The sequence below is a fragment of the Halichoerus grypus genome, chromosome 3, assembly GCF_964656455.1.
Source record: "Halichoerus grypus chromosome 3, mHalGry1.hap1.1, whole genome shotgun sequence".
Classification (NCBI taxonomy): Eukaryota; Metazoa; Chordata; class Mammalia; order Carnivora; family Phocidae; genus Halichoerus; species Halichoerus grypus.
In genome coordinates, this window is record NC_135714.1 from 5,329,609 (window position 1) to 5,344,322 (window position 14,714).

The window sequence follows — 14,714 nt, forward strand, 5'->3', positions numbered from 1 at the left end:
CCCTTGAAGTTCACAGAATGAACTCTTTTCACATTTTACTTTATTTTTGGAAGCCTGAGGCAACCAATGAGACAGTGTGCTATAAAACACAAGACAGCCTTCTTCACCTCTTCTAACACTTCACTCCTTCTACCCTAGGAGTTAGATTGATTTGGGACCAGATTCCAACCCTGACTCCTCATGAGCTGTGTGAATGCAAATGATGTTATTTTACCCTTCTGAGCTTCGGTTTCTTATATGTAATATGGGGCAACAGTACTTACTTTGTTGTGACAGTTTTGTGATAATAACACATACAAGGCACGGGGACAGGAATTCTTAAATATTAGCTATAGTTATCACCCATTTTGCAGAATCAACAATAAAGACAAAACAGATATATCTATCCAATCATTGGGTTGGGCTTAATTATCTCCCATGTCACTTCCATTTGACAATTCTATATTCTGATTAGAAACCAGCCAGATGCCTGAAGTTGAAGTCCATCTGCCAACTGGAATTTCTCTCTGCACGATGATTGTGGTGATGGTGATGATGATGGTGCTGATGATGGTGCTGCTGTTAGTGGTGGTGATGGTGATGATGCTGGGGATGATGATGATGATGATGATGGTATGGTGATGGGGATGATGGTGGTGATGATCATGGTGATGGTGGTGGTGGTGATGATGGTGGTGGTGATGCTGATGGTGATGGTGGTGATGCTGATGGTGATGGTGGTGATGATGATGATGGTGATGGGGGTGATGGTGGTGATGATCATGGTGATGGTGGTGGTGATGATGATGGTGGTGATGATGGTGATGGTGGTGATGATGATGGTGATGATGGTGATGGTGATGATGGTGATGATGGTGATGGTGATGGTGATGGCGATTATGTTGGTGAGGTATTTTTATAGGTCTTTACAGGTTGCAAAGACCTTTCCATCCATTGTTTTGTCTAAATGGACAATAACCCTGTGCAGGGCTACTACAATTATGATCCCATTCTTTGATGAGAAAATGGAGGCCCAGGGAAATGCAGTGTCTTATCTGAGTTTACCCTGCTCACAAGTGATGGGGCCAGCAAGGTTCTCTGACTGCAGATCCCTGCCTTCCCTCAACGTTCTCAGCACATGACATTCACGAAGGCCCATTCAGTTGTCCCTGAAATTTCCCTGCAGGTTCAGCATCATGAGAGCAAGCTGGAACACTCCCAGTTCACATCAGCCGATGGTGTCAATGAAGACCTTGCTCTCAATGACCAAATGATTGACATTCTGTCTTCAGAGGACCCCGGAAGCATGCTTCAAGCTTTAGAAGAGTAAGAATTCTCAATCATGCATATACTTACATATACTTGCTTGGATGTGATGAATGCTTTAACAGCACTGGCCTGAGAGCAAACACTGAGTACATTTCATTCATTCATTCATTCATTCATTCAGTTAATCATTCATTTGTTATTCAGTAGTCATCATGGAACTACTGCTATGCTTAGTATTTGGGAAAGGGATGAATAAGACATAGTTCATGCTATGAGCTAATGGGAAAAACAGACACATAAACAGAAGTGACCATAAAAGTCTGATAAACACCATGGTAAAAGGAAAATCCAGACTAGCTGAGCCATGAAGAGGAAGTAATTACTTCCAAGAGGGTGATGCAAATGCTTCTCAGAAGAGATATTTTAACTTGTCCTTGAAGCATGGATGTAGGCTTTCCAAGTGGATTAAGAGAAGAAAGACTTCAGGCAGAGGGAAGAAAGGGCAGATGAAAGGATAGGAAATGAGCAAGATGCATTTGGTGAAGCAAAGTAGCTTGGTACGACTGATGTGTGGATTGGGGTATTGAGTACAGAGAAATAAAGGAAGAGGCAGCTGGAGAGAGAGGCCAGGCCAGGCAGTGTGTTTGCTGAACTGAATTCCATTCTTTTTATTTATTTAACAAATACTTATAATGTACCACCTGTGTACAGCAGAACCTAGAGCCGGACGCAGTTCTGAACATTTCATGAATACGAACTCGTAATCCTCTTAGCCACCCTACAGAGCAGGTATTGCTGTTCTTACCATCTTGTGGATGGGGACTTGAGAGAGGCTGCGGAGCTTGTCCCGGGGTGCACACTAGTAAATGAGAGAGCCAGGCTCAAGCCCAGGCAGTCTGGCTGCAGGGCACATGCTCCCTATCAGGATGCTGCTGCACTGTTCAGGGCTTCTCCTGGGGGTCCCGGTCCACGAGCCGACTCACTCGGCAAGGCCCATCAGCTTGGCCTTTCCTCCTGTCCTTTTGGCAAATATTTAAAGAGGGCTTCTTTATACGTTTCCTTTCTAAGCATTCAGTTATCTTCTAAAATTCTGTCTTATCTTTTACTTCTTCAAACATATGATGCCTAATTATCTTAAAATCTCTGAAACTTTATTATTTTACCATGGCCTGTGCCTGTTGTCTGTTGTTGCTCTTAGTTTGTGATCTTATTTCCCAGTCTCCTCCTGTGCCTGGGTAGTTTTGATTGTGTGCCTGACAGTGTATGTGAACATTTAGGAAGACAGTCGAGCACTAGGATGAGATTATCCACTTCCAGGCAGCTAGGGGCGTAATTGTGGATTACCTCCACCCAGTCAGAGACTGAGAGACTGAGATCACTCAGAGCAGGGCTTCAGGTCCTTTAAGGGCTTCTCTGTTTCTGGCTTATCTTTACTTTTAAGGCATTTTTACCAACCGAAGACTCTGGGACTTCATCAGGATGACCTCTTCTTGGAATCCCTGGACTTGAGTTTCTATCTCCCCAGTTCTATAGATCTGTTGAGAATTCTGCAGAGTTTATCAGCCCTTGGGCTGCTTCTTCTGGCATTTAGCAGGCGCCCTTCAGAACGGAGTGGCCCCAGATAAGGGGTTACCTACCTCTCTGAATTTATTTGTACTGCTAGGTCTTGACCTTGTCTTTTATTACTTCTTGTTAGTTCTCGGATGGTCTCAACCTAATTTTGCTTTTGCCTAGCTCTTCTAATTGTTTTCAATGTGATAGTTTTTCTAAATTACCTGGATCACTCTTAATAAGAACAGAACCCATCTTTGTATAAGCCATATTCTAGACGATGAACAGGCATAGTCCCTGCCATGGGGGCAGCCTGTGAGAGAGATGGACAGGGACACAAGCAAGGGCCAAAATAGCACAGAGCATAGCACCACTGAGTGGTCCCTGGAGTTAGATCAGGTTTACGTCTGGGTTGCACTACCATGTGCCCTGGGTCAAATTACTTAGGTGAAGACTCCGGGTGAGGCAGAGGCTAGGCTGTGGAGGGTTCTGGATGCCAGGCTCCACAGTGGGCACTGGAGACCCAGAGAGAGGCCTGTTAATATGGGCAGAGTCGTGTTCTTGAAGGCCAGTCTGGATACAAATGGAGAACGGCTTAGAAGGGTAAGTCCAGGGGATGTAGGAGATGTGGATGTATGATGAGGGCAGGTGCTATAGGCTTGGGGAGGAGAGGGATATGCAGGAAGAGCCTACAAAACTTGGTCACTGATTGCCATGTGGCTGAATAGGTCTGCCCAGGGGGGTGTAGTTTGCACATTGCAGGGGAGGGAAAAACTCAGGATGCCTCCCTAGGGTTCTGGCTTCTGTTTACTTGTTTGAGTGGGAGAGGAGGGGGCATCCATCAGTTTTACTGCTTGGTAGATCTCTGGGTCTTCTGCTTGTAGAATGTCCACAGAGAGGAGGTATGAGAGGGGTAGGCCTTCATGAGAGCAGTGTGATGCTCAGTCTGGGGCCACGATCTTTGGAAGATCCATTTATACCAAATACACCATCTGAACACATAGGATTCTTTATTGGTTATATTAGGTTTTTATTTTTCCTTTCTTTGCTTTCTTGTTATACTGATGATTATTAGCAATGGGACCACATGGGAACCCCTCAAACTGGATTCCATTTATGACAAACTTCTTCTGATTCTAGGTTCAGTATGCATAGCTTCACCTGCGCACTTCCCCCTGGGGACTAATTGCTGTCAATTTGGAGTCACACGATGCTGATAAGCTATAATGCCTTATATTTTTATACAATACCTTATATTTGTGCAGTGTTTAAAAATGCAGAGTCTCTTTTCCACACGTTAATTTGGTCCCCATGCTAATGCTCTTTGGGAGGACATCTTATTTTTTAGTATTTGCTAGTTGAAGGATCTGATGCTGTTCTGGGGAAAGAGGTATATCCATAGTCACACATCTAGTAAATGACAGGACAGGACTGGAGGTTTCTCTGTGGAATCTCGGCCATGTTTGTTTTTCACAAATACTCTCTGAGCCCCAGTTTCTTCATCTCTCGACTGGGGAGACCATAAGTGCTGGGGGATACTGTAAAGTTTAATGATATGACAGGGACTTGGTGGCAGAGTCCTCTCTGGGTCTTGCCTCAGAGTGGGGACTGACTTGAAGGGAGATGAGCAGATGGTAGAGAGATGCATTCAAGTAGATCAGCCCTTCTTGGAGTCTTTCTCAAGAGCGGTTCAAACAGCAACTGAAAAAGGGGAGCTTGGCAGCAAGATCGAGCAGCTCTGGTCCTGTCTCCTGGGATCCTGGAAATGGTGTGCCGTGGCGTGGAGAGACGGACCTGAGAGAGCACCAGAAACAGAGAGCGCTGTTTCTACTTCCTTAGGAGTGCCTGGTCACTGGTCTAAGAGAAGAGCTCTCTTATGTCCGACTCATGGCACTTTATGAGCAGAGGGGTGTTTTAAGCACAGAGGGATTTCCATCCTGCCTAAGGGCTGCCCCTCCCCAGCCAAGTGCCATCGTGCCGTGTCAGGCCTTCAGCCACGAACGAGCAGGGCTGTCCGTGCACAGAGCTGGGCATCGGGCTTTGTTCATCCATTTCTGGGTCCAGGGTCATGCGGCTTGGCTAACTGAGCTTTGTGCAGCCATTCGTGTGTGGTCTTTCATTTTAGCTTAATCAGAATGCCAAGGGCAACAAATTAAAATTTGCCACACTACCCAAGAGGGAGGAGGGAGGATTGGATGGGCAGTGGGGAGAAAGGTGGCTGGTTACTGGCAGAGATTGTTAAATGTCTCTTATTACTTTAAATGGTAGAAGCAGGTGATTATCAAAGTATTTCCTAGCTGAAAGTCTGTTTTCTTCCAAAACGTGGAAACGAAAAGTGGATTGAAATGATTTGGCTTGTGTGATCAGAACCTAGATATTTAATTTGCAAGTAGGTCATACCCCACAACCTCTGGCCAGAGGAATTAGGGCTGTAATTAGCATATGTATGTATGTTACACATGTGTGTGTTACTACACAATAGTATACACAATAGTAACACATAATAGTAACAGTGTATAACATAAATGGTAATAGTACCAAATGGACGGTATTAATCATCCTGTCTGTTGTTGGTTCAAGAAGTGATGACGTATAAGAACCACGGGCTTCCTGGAGCCCCACATTCTGTGAAATGAACAGGCTGCAATGTGCTTGCTGCTCCTGGTGTGTGAATGCCCTGAGGACATGGAGGTTACCAAGATTTTATTCTTGTAAATCACCTAGGAGCTCTGGAATTTTATATTTCTTTTTCCTTGGGCACCAGTCTTGTTTTGCCCGAAGAATGTTTAACATTGATTATTAAGCATGACCTGAGAGTGCTCAGCTGGAGAGCTGCATTTGTCCCGTCCCCCATCTCCCCACTCCCCTGTCCCCTCCCCCGCTCCCCTCTCTGCTCCCCTCCTCACTCCCCTCCCAGCTCCCCTCCCCTCCCCCACTCCCCCATCCCAACATTCAGTGTTTATTGAATGCCTGTTCTGTTTCAGACTCCGTGGTTGAATGCTCATTTTAGAGATCCGGTGATTTTTTTTTTTTAAGCATAGCATTGTCAGTTACTTTGAATCTTTCCATCTTGACTTACAGTCAGGCTTAGGAGCTCCCAGAAAGAAAATGTCACTCAGAATGTCAGGGGCTTAGGATGCATGGAAATCTGTGATTCTCTCCCCACTAAAAACAGCTTTTTTCTCTAGCAAATAATTTATCCTATTTGTAATTCTTACGTGAAGTTTAGCTGAGCTTCTAAATATGCCATTAGGTGTCTTGATTGCCGCCTCTTTCTCAGACCTGTCGGAGCCCTAACCTTGCGCTCTCTTGCTGATTTATCTTTAACAAAGACCATCTCCTTGGTTTGCCCTGTTGTTTATCTTTGACATCATTTCTTCATGGTCTGTCTCTTACAGAGAGGATATGAGGGAGAGGTCTCTCCTGTGGTTTGTGTCAGGCTCCTAGATGGTTGTCATGATGGAGGTGGCTCAGCCCTGGGCATGCAGAGACAAGAGGGAGGAGGAACCAGCACCACTGGCAGCTCTCGGAAGCTTCTAGAAGCGTGGAGAGCCCACAGTGCCTTAGCTCCGGCCTTGCTCTGGCCCTGACCACCACCAGACACCTCTTGCCCATGACCTTAGGTAATTGTCACAGCAGCTCTGGAAAGGAAGCTGAGGTTCAGAAAGGTAGATTGGTTTTGCCTAAGGTCACACGAGTGATAATGGGTTTGGGCCCAGGCCTTCGTGCTTTCAGATCCACTGTTGTATTGACAAAACAGCTTTTAAAAAATATTGCACTTAGATTTTTCCAAAAGAGGCAAAGGAAAAGAAGAGAAGAATGTCCAGGAGTGTGTTTATTTCCTGTTATTTAAAGGAAGCTCAACACTGTCTTTTGATACCACCAGCTTCCCCTTCTAAACTGTCTCCAAATTATGGTTCGTACAGAGTCAGCATTCTGTGAGTATTGGTTGAATCGAGGCTTTTAGATCCATGTATTGAGTGGTTTCCCTGTGCTGGCCATATGGTATGTTTTTTTGTTGTTGTTGTTGTTTTGTTTTGTTTTACATAGCGCCCTTTTTATTCTATATTAACACTGCGGAGATGTGATTTTCCTTCTCATTTCTGGAACTTAAGCGGGAAATTAACTTCAGGGAAATTAAGCGACTTACCCCAAATTTCTGTAGTTTACTTGTTCTTTCTGGGTTGTTTGCTCCTGTGTGCCGTCATTTTTAAAACGTGGGAGGCCCTGGCTCGATGCTGGCATATCATCCAGGTTTTGGTCGTCATGGGAAGCACGTGAGCAGAATACAAAGGCTCGCAGGCCTACCCCCGCAGTTCCATAACGTGGAGGGGCTATGAAGGGGCAAGGTGCTCTGTTACAGCATAGCAGGGGCTCACTTTCGCCTGGGGGCCCCGGGAGGCCCCTTTAAGGGGAGGGTCGGGGGAGCTGAGACCTGAGTGGTGAGCACCTGGTGGGGGCCACATGGACGGAACTCAGGAAGGGACGTACGTGGGCACTTGAGGGTTTAGAAGGGGATGAGGCCAGCATGATAGGAGCATGTGGAAGTGGGCTGGAGGGTCGCACCGAGCCAGTGCAAGCATGACCTGAAGCAGGTTCCCCCATAAACTTGACGGAGAGTCACCAGCAGGTACATTAGAGGTTATAGGGTTCATTTCACAGCTAAGGTGGTGAGAAGGTGCGGCGTTACTCAAACCAGAACTAAGCACAGCACATTCCCAGGTGTGACACGGCCTCATGGGCTGCCCAGAGTTCGCCCCAGGGTGTCCGGCTGTGGGGGGGACACCCTTGCAGAGCGGTGTTCAGTCGGCCTCCACCAGCTCCCTTGGCCGTGGTCCGGCTGGGCTGCGCAGGGGCCCCTCACTCAGGGCCGCTTTCCCAGGAAGACCCCCAGGGTGTAGGTCTCTGTGATGTCCCTCCCGCAGGCTGCATGGGGGTCTGTGGGATCAAGGGACGGACGAGGGAGGATGAGCAGCACCCACTGACGGCTTGGGAGTGGGCTTTGTGGGAGAAGTGCGGTCAGCTACGGGGATGCTGCTTCCTAAGACAAGGGAAGAGGGAGAATTGAGTTTTGAGGAAAGATCAGAGGCACTTCCGGGCTGGGCGAGTTGAAGATGCCTGGAGACACCAGATGGACATGTCTGTTCAGATGCAGGCTCAGGCTGGAGGTGGCAGGACGGGGACCCAGGAGGGAGCCTGCGGAGAGTGGAGAGCGGCATCGAGGGGAGGGGAGCGGGAGGACGCCCTCAGGGACTGCAGCCTTTACACTGTCAGAAAAGTAACAGGAAACCAGGGCAGTGAGGGCAGGAAAGCCGAGAGAAAAGGGGTCCCAGAAGAAGGGGTGACGAGCCGTGTCTGATGTTGCCTGCAGTTCAATCAGGTGAGGACTGGAAGGTGTCTTGTTTTTGCCTCCAGGACATGGCTGAGGGCCAGAGTGGGTTTGGGGAGCATGGGGCCACCGTAACCATTGTGACTCCCCCACTTTGCTGTGCAGGGAAGCAGAGGTGGGGCGCAGCAGACTGAGGGGAACCCAGGGCCTGGAGAAGGACATTTACGGTGATGCCAGAGGATCTGAGCTTTCTGCTGGGGACGCTCCTCCACAGACAGGGGGAGGCTGAGGGTTTGGGCGGAGGGCAGGGACAGTTGCAGGGAAGAGGATACTGAGAAGGTGGGAGCCAGGGCTCCGGTGTCAGCACTTGGGAGGGGCTGGGCCCTCCAGGAAGGAAGGTCCAGAGAACAGAGACGTGTGCAGGGGTGTGGGTGGGAGGTGTGAACATGGCACGTACCTGTGTGATGCTTCTCAGTGACACACAAGGTGAGGACGTCAGGAAGAAGAGGGGAGGACTGTGGGAAGGTATGGGACAGTCCTGCCAGCGTGGGGAGGTGGCTTACTAGCAGAAGCCCAAAGAGTTACGCGGCAGGTAGCGTGCCCATGTGAGGCTGGAGGTCCCAGCCGGCCTGGATGAGGGACTAGCTCCTACAGGGCTCTGCTGGGAGGTGCAGAGGCTGCGGAAGGTCGGGGGGTGGAGCCAGGGGCTGGAGGTCGGGTTGAGAAGCCAGACCGCCTGGTGCGGGTCCCAGCAGGGGCACTTACAGTCAGGTGACTCTGGGTGTCTTATCTATTAGGTGGGGCGGGAGGGTGCTAGGACAGAAGCTGGCCCCAGGCTCTCTGTTTCAGGGGAGCAGGAGAGGGACGAGAGGTGTTTCCCGTGGCTACTGTAAAAAATGACCGCACACTTGGGGGCTGCAAAGAACAGAGCTTCTTCTCTCTCGGTGCTGGAGGCCGCAGGCCCAAAGTCGGTTTCACGGGGCTGAAGTCAAGGTGTTGTTGGGAGGACCGCCTCCCTCCGGGGTGGGGTCCGCCAGCCTAGGCGGAAACCCCGCCCACACACCTGTGCCCTGTTGCCCCATTCCGACAAGGTGCCGGGTTCCCGCCCGAGGGGGGGGGGCTGACAAGCCAGAGCGGGATTTTCTATGGGGGACAGAACGGGGATGGCGGCAGAGCGGGGCGGCAGTAATGCCCATCTGGTTTCCATGGCAACCCTCACTGTCCTCTTCCCGGCAAGGTGAGGGTTTCTGGGAGGAGACGCTTTCCTTCTTCCAGCAGGTGCTTTCTGAGCCCCCGCTGAGCGCCTGGCGCTGTGCTAGGCGAGGTGCCAGAGAGGAAGCTGAGAAAAGCAAGCGCCCCCAAGATGCCCACCATCTACGGGGTAAACGACGCGCACACAAATAACTACAGCACCGGGAGATCGCGCAAGCTGGAATAAGCATCGAAAGCGCCTCTGCGGCGTGCGAGTGGTTTGCACCTGGTCCAGTGCGCGTTTGCGGGGTGTGATGTGATGTTCTCCCTGACTTAGCATCCCACCTAATCCACACCGCCCCGTCCAGGACCCGAGGCTCACGCATCGTCTTAGGGGTTTCTTAGAGATAAAAGGAATTACCTCAACTGTTGGAGTATCTGAGGGGCTCAATAAAGAGCTCCCCTCAACTTGGAGTCCTGAGCCAGGTGGGACATAAGACATACATCAGGCATGTTCCCCAACCTGGCCAAAAGAATAAATCAGCCATCACTTTCATTACACTGAAAAGCCAGGTCGGAGGATGTGGCTTTATGTGCCGGCATTATGAGCCCCACAGTGAGACGCTGCTCGCCTCCCCATAAAGCCAACTTCAGAGACGCCTGCTCCGGGTCACCAGGTGCAGTGGCCGTTCATGCCCAGTGCCAGCCCCTGGGCCCCCGTCAGTTCCCTCACAGAGCTCCTCCACACGACGGGGCCCCGAGGACCAGGAGATGGGCATGGCCCCCCATCTTGATTATCCAGTCCCAACCAAATGGATACTCGTCACAAACACCACGTCTACGCAAGCAGGCAGGAGTAGAGCGGCTTTTCTGGGGATGGCGGTGCTTCTAGCAGACGTTTGGGGTTTTGCCCTGGACCACCACCTTGACCTTACTGTCCATGGTCTGTCTGGCACCAGCCACAGAGAGCAGCCGGGAGAGAGGCTGTCAAAAGCAACCCAGAAACTAACTCCCTGTGCCCCGGGGAAGACCACGCGCATAGTCCCCGACTCTGATTAATGTCCACGTTGCTTTTTTCTGTCTCTCAGCCAATTTTTTGAATAGTAAATAATGAACGAGGCAAAGAATTAGAGCGGCATAAAAGGCTGTACTGTGAAAATCAAATAGTCTTCTTATCCCTGCACCGAAGGCAGTCCATTCCCCGTGCCACGCATGTATCCTGTGGAGACTGTCCATGGCGGTATGCATATTTACACAAGTACTCCTTTTTTAAAATGTTAAATAATGGCATACTTTACACCCTGTTTTGCTCCTTTTTCATCACTTTGCAATAGTCTTGGAGATTGTTCAACATCTATAACTATAGAACAGCCTGTTCTTAATTTTAAGTGGCTGCATAATATTCTAATAATAGTAAAGATTGCTGAATTTATTGATAATTTAATATAAGTGAGAGACAGCTGTGATTGTTTTTAATTATTTATTTAAACTCAATTTAGTTGACATATAGTATATTATTAGTTTCAGCGGGAGAGTTCAGTAATTTATCAGTTGCATACAACACCCAGTGCTCATCCCATCACGTGCCCTCCTTAATGCCCGTCCCCCAGTTACCCCATCCCCCCACCCATCTCCCCTCCAGCAACCCTCAGTTTGTTCCCTAGAGTTAAGAGGCTCTTACGGTTTGTCTCCATCTCTGATTTCATCTTATTTTATTTTTCCCTCCCTTCCCCTATGTTCATGTTTTGTTTTCTTTAATTCCACATATGAGTGAAATCATATGGTATTTGTCTTTCTCTGACTTATTTCACTCAACATAATACCCTTTAGTTCCATCCACGTTGTTGCAAGTGAAAGATTTCATCCTTTTTGATGGCTAGTAGTATTCCATTGTGTGTGTGTGTGTGTGTGTGTATGTGTGTGTATACACACACCACATCTTCTTTATCCATTCATCTGTTGTTGGACATCTGGGCTCTTTCCGTAGTTTGGCTATTGTGGACATTGCTGCTATAAACACTGGGGTGCAGGTACCCCTTCTGATCACTATGTTTGTATCCTTTGGATAGATACCTAGTAATGAAATTGCTGGGTCATAGAGTAGCTCTAATTTTAACTTTTGAGGAACCTCCATACTGTTTCCCACAGTGGCTGTACCAGCTTGCATTCCCACCAACAGTGTAGGAGGGTTCCCCTTTCTCCACATCCTCTCCAGCATCTGTCGTTTCCTGACTTGTTCATTTTAGCCATTCTGACTGGTGCGAGGTGGTATCTCATTATGATTTTGATTTGTATTTCCCTGATGCTGAATGATGTTGAGCATTTTTTTCATGTGTCTCTTGGCCATTTGTAAGTCTTCTTTGGAGAAATGTCTGTTCATATCTTCTGCCCGTTTCTTGACTGGATTTTTTGTTTTTTGGGTGTTGAGTTTGATAAGTTCTTTATAGATTTTGGATACTAGCCCTTTATCTGATAGGACATTTGCAAATATCTTCTCCCATTCTGTAGGTTTTCTTTTAGTTTTGTTAAATGTTTCCTTTGCTGTGCAAAAGCTTTTTATCTTGATGAAGTCCCAAAAGTTCATTTTTGCTTTTGTTTCCCTTGTCTCTGGAGACGTGTCTAGCAAGAAGTTGCTGCAGCTGAGATCAAAGAGGTTGCTGCCTGTGTTCTTCTCTAGGGTTTTGATGGAGTCCTGTCTTACATTTAGGTCTTTCATCCATTTTGAGTTTATTTTTGTGTGTGGTGTAAGAAAGTTGTCAGTTTCATTCTTCTGCATGTGGCTGTCCAATTTTCCTAGCACCATTTGTTGAAGAGACTGTCTTTTCCATTGGATATTCTTTCCTGCTTTGTCGACCATAGAGTTGAGGGTCCATTTCTGGGCTCTCTATTCTGTTCCATTGATCTATGTGTCTGTTTTTGTGCCAGTACCATACTGTCTTGATGATTACAGCTTCGTAATAGAATTTGAAGTCAGGCATTGTGATGCTCCCAGCTTTGGTTTTCTTTTTCAACATTACTTTGGCTATTTGGGGTCTTTTGTGGTTCCATACAAATTTTAGAATTGTTCCAGCTCTGTGAAAAATGCTGCTGATATTTTGATAGGGATTGCATTGAATGTGTAGATTGCTTTGGGTAGCATAGACGTTTTAACAATATTTGTTCCTCCAATCCATGAGCATGGAATGTTTGTCCATTTCTTTGTGTCCTCTTCAATTTCTCTCATAAGTGTTCTATGGTTCTCAGAGTACAGGTCTTTTACCTCTTTGGTTAGGTTTATTCCTGGGTATCTTACAGTTTTTGGTGCAATTGTAAATGGGATAGATTCCTTGATTTCTCTTTCTTCTGCCTCATTGTTAGTGTATAGAAATGCAACTGATTTCTGTGCATTGATTTTATATCCTGCGAATTTGATGAATTCCTGTATCAGTTCTAGCAATTTTTTTTTGTGAAGTCTTTTCGGTTTTCTACATAGAATGTCATAAAAGACTACTTCTTTTCCGATTTGGATGCCTTTTATTTCTTCTTGTTGTTTGATTGCCGAGACTAGGACTTCTAGTACTATGTTGAACAGCAGTGGTGAGAGTGGACCTCCTGTCATGTTCCTGACCTTAGGGGTAAAGCTCTCAGTTTTTCCCCATTGAGGATGATATTCGCTGTGGGTCTTTCATGTATGGCTTTTATGATGTTGAGGTATGTTCCCTCTATCCCTACACTGTGGAGAGTTGTCATCAAGAAAGGATGCTATATTTTGTCAAATGCTTTTTCTGCATCTACTGAGAGGATCATATGGTTCTTGTCCTTTTTTTTTATTAATGTGGTGTATCACATTGATTTGTGGATGTTGAACCACCCTTGCAGCCTAGGAATAAATCCCACTTGGTCTTGGTGAATAAACCTTTTCATGTACTGTTGGATCCTATTGTCAAGTATAGCTCTGATGGTTTTATGTGCATTAACCTATCTACTCCTCAGAGCAGCCTCAGAGCTAAGGACTGTTTACAGATGAGGAGACTAAAGCACAGCATGTGAGTCACTTCTCCAGAGTCACACAGCAAGTAGGAAGATGTGAGCCCAGGTGGTCTGAGTGCAGAGCCCACACTGTTGCCCCGTGCTCCCCGGCCCCCGGTGATCATAGGGCTGTTAACCTCCCGCATCGAGGGCTGTTTGCATGCATGCAGAGTTAACTGCAGCATGGATTCTTCGAAGGGAAATTGTCTTATTGTGTGCTTTTCGTAGATGCTGTCGGATTGCCCACCACCGAGGCCAGGCCAGTTTACCATCTAGCCTAGGAGAGTCCCTGTGTCACATACCCTAGTCACAGTGGCTCCAGCTCGTTCTACCCATGTCAGTCTGATAGGAAACCATGGCATTTCCTGTAGCTCCAATCTGCACGTTTCCTTCTAACGCACGAAGTTGGACATCTTTCACACGTGGAAGGGGTGTTTGTGTCTCCTTGTCTGGTGAGCAGAGGAGATGGCCTGGGCTTAGGCTGGACCGTTCGCGTGCAGTGCTTGTCCCCCTCTCCTGATCTGCCACTTAATCATCCAATGACCTTGAGCACAACCCATAACCTCCATGTGCCTCCATGGCCTCATCTGAACCCGGGGTGGTGATGTGCGCACCCCACGGGAGGTGAGGGTTTAATGAACTCCCCTATGCCCAGAGCCGAGAACAAGGGCTCTGGCCGGGCTCCTGGTAAGTGATGCACCTGTTTCCAGACCCTTTAGTTCTTGGCTCTGTTCTGCCCATTGGACTCCACAGTTTCCTTCTATGACTCAGCCTCATAGATTTTGCAGAAATGGGCTGCAGTTACTCAGTGACTCCTGGCTTCTAATTCTTTGCTCTACCCGAGCATGTCATGCACTGTTCAGTCCACAGTGGGCACGAAGGCTGGCAACAGGCCAGGTCCTGGCCCCCCGGAGCTCATAGGGTAGTTGGGAGGACAGGCATTCATGAAAGAATCGCATGGAAAAATACGTGATTACACAGGGTGCTGGGCACTGTGAAGGAGGTGATCCCTGGTGCTCTGAGAAGCTGGTGTTAGAGCCCTTCTTGGGCTGGAGGTTTGGTGTGTGGTCAGTCACCAGGGAGGCTGACTGGGGACAGCAGTGACTCAGGCAGGGGCATAAGCTTTAGGAAACGCCAGGCCATCAGGTTATCCCGGGGTGTTGACCTGTGGCTGGAGAGGGAGGCCGGCCCTGTTGTGGAGGCTGGACGGCTGGGCATGAGCTTCGGGCTTTGATCTGGATTGGGGTCCGTCGGCCCTTGAGAAGGCGAATACTGACATCAGAACTGTGTCCAGCCCCCTTGCTGCTTCAATTTCGGTGGGAATTGCAAAGTGCCTTTCTTTTCAAGCATTCATGGATTTCGTGTCGTGATGCTTACCCAGGGATTT

At 48.0% G+C, this 14,714-nt stretch overlaps 1 protein-coding gene across 5 annotated transcripts in view; it reads left to right on the top strand.

The window, feature by feature from the left end:
* Nucleotides 1-14,714, top strand: part of EVC2 (EvC ciliary complex subunit 2) — a 127,934-nt gene that overhangs the window by 44,703 nt on the left and 68,517 nt on the right. For all 5 annotated transcript variants that reach the window (XM_078068374.1, XM_036085913.2, XM_078068372.1 and 2 more), the window contains one exon: nt 1,166-1,305. In XM_078068374.1, the coding sequence (XP_077924500.1) occupies nt 1,166-1,305 (140 nt within the window). The remainder of the gene's footprint in view (nt 1-1,165; nt 1,306-14,714) is intronic.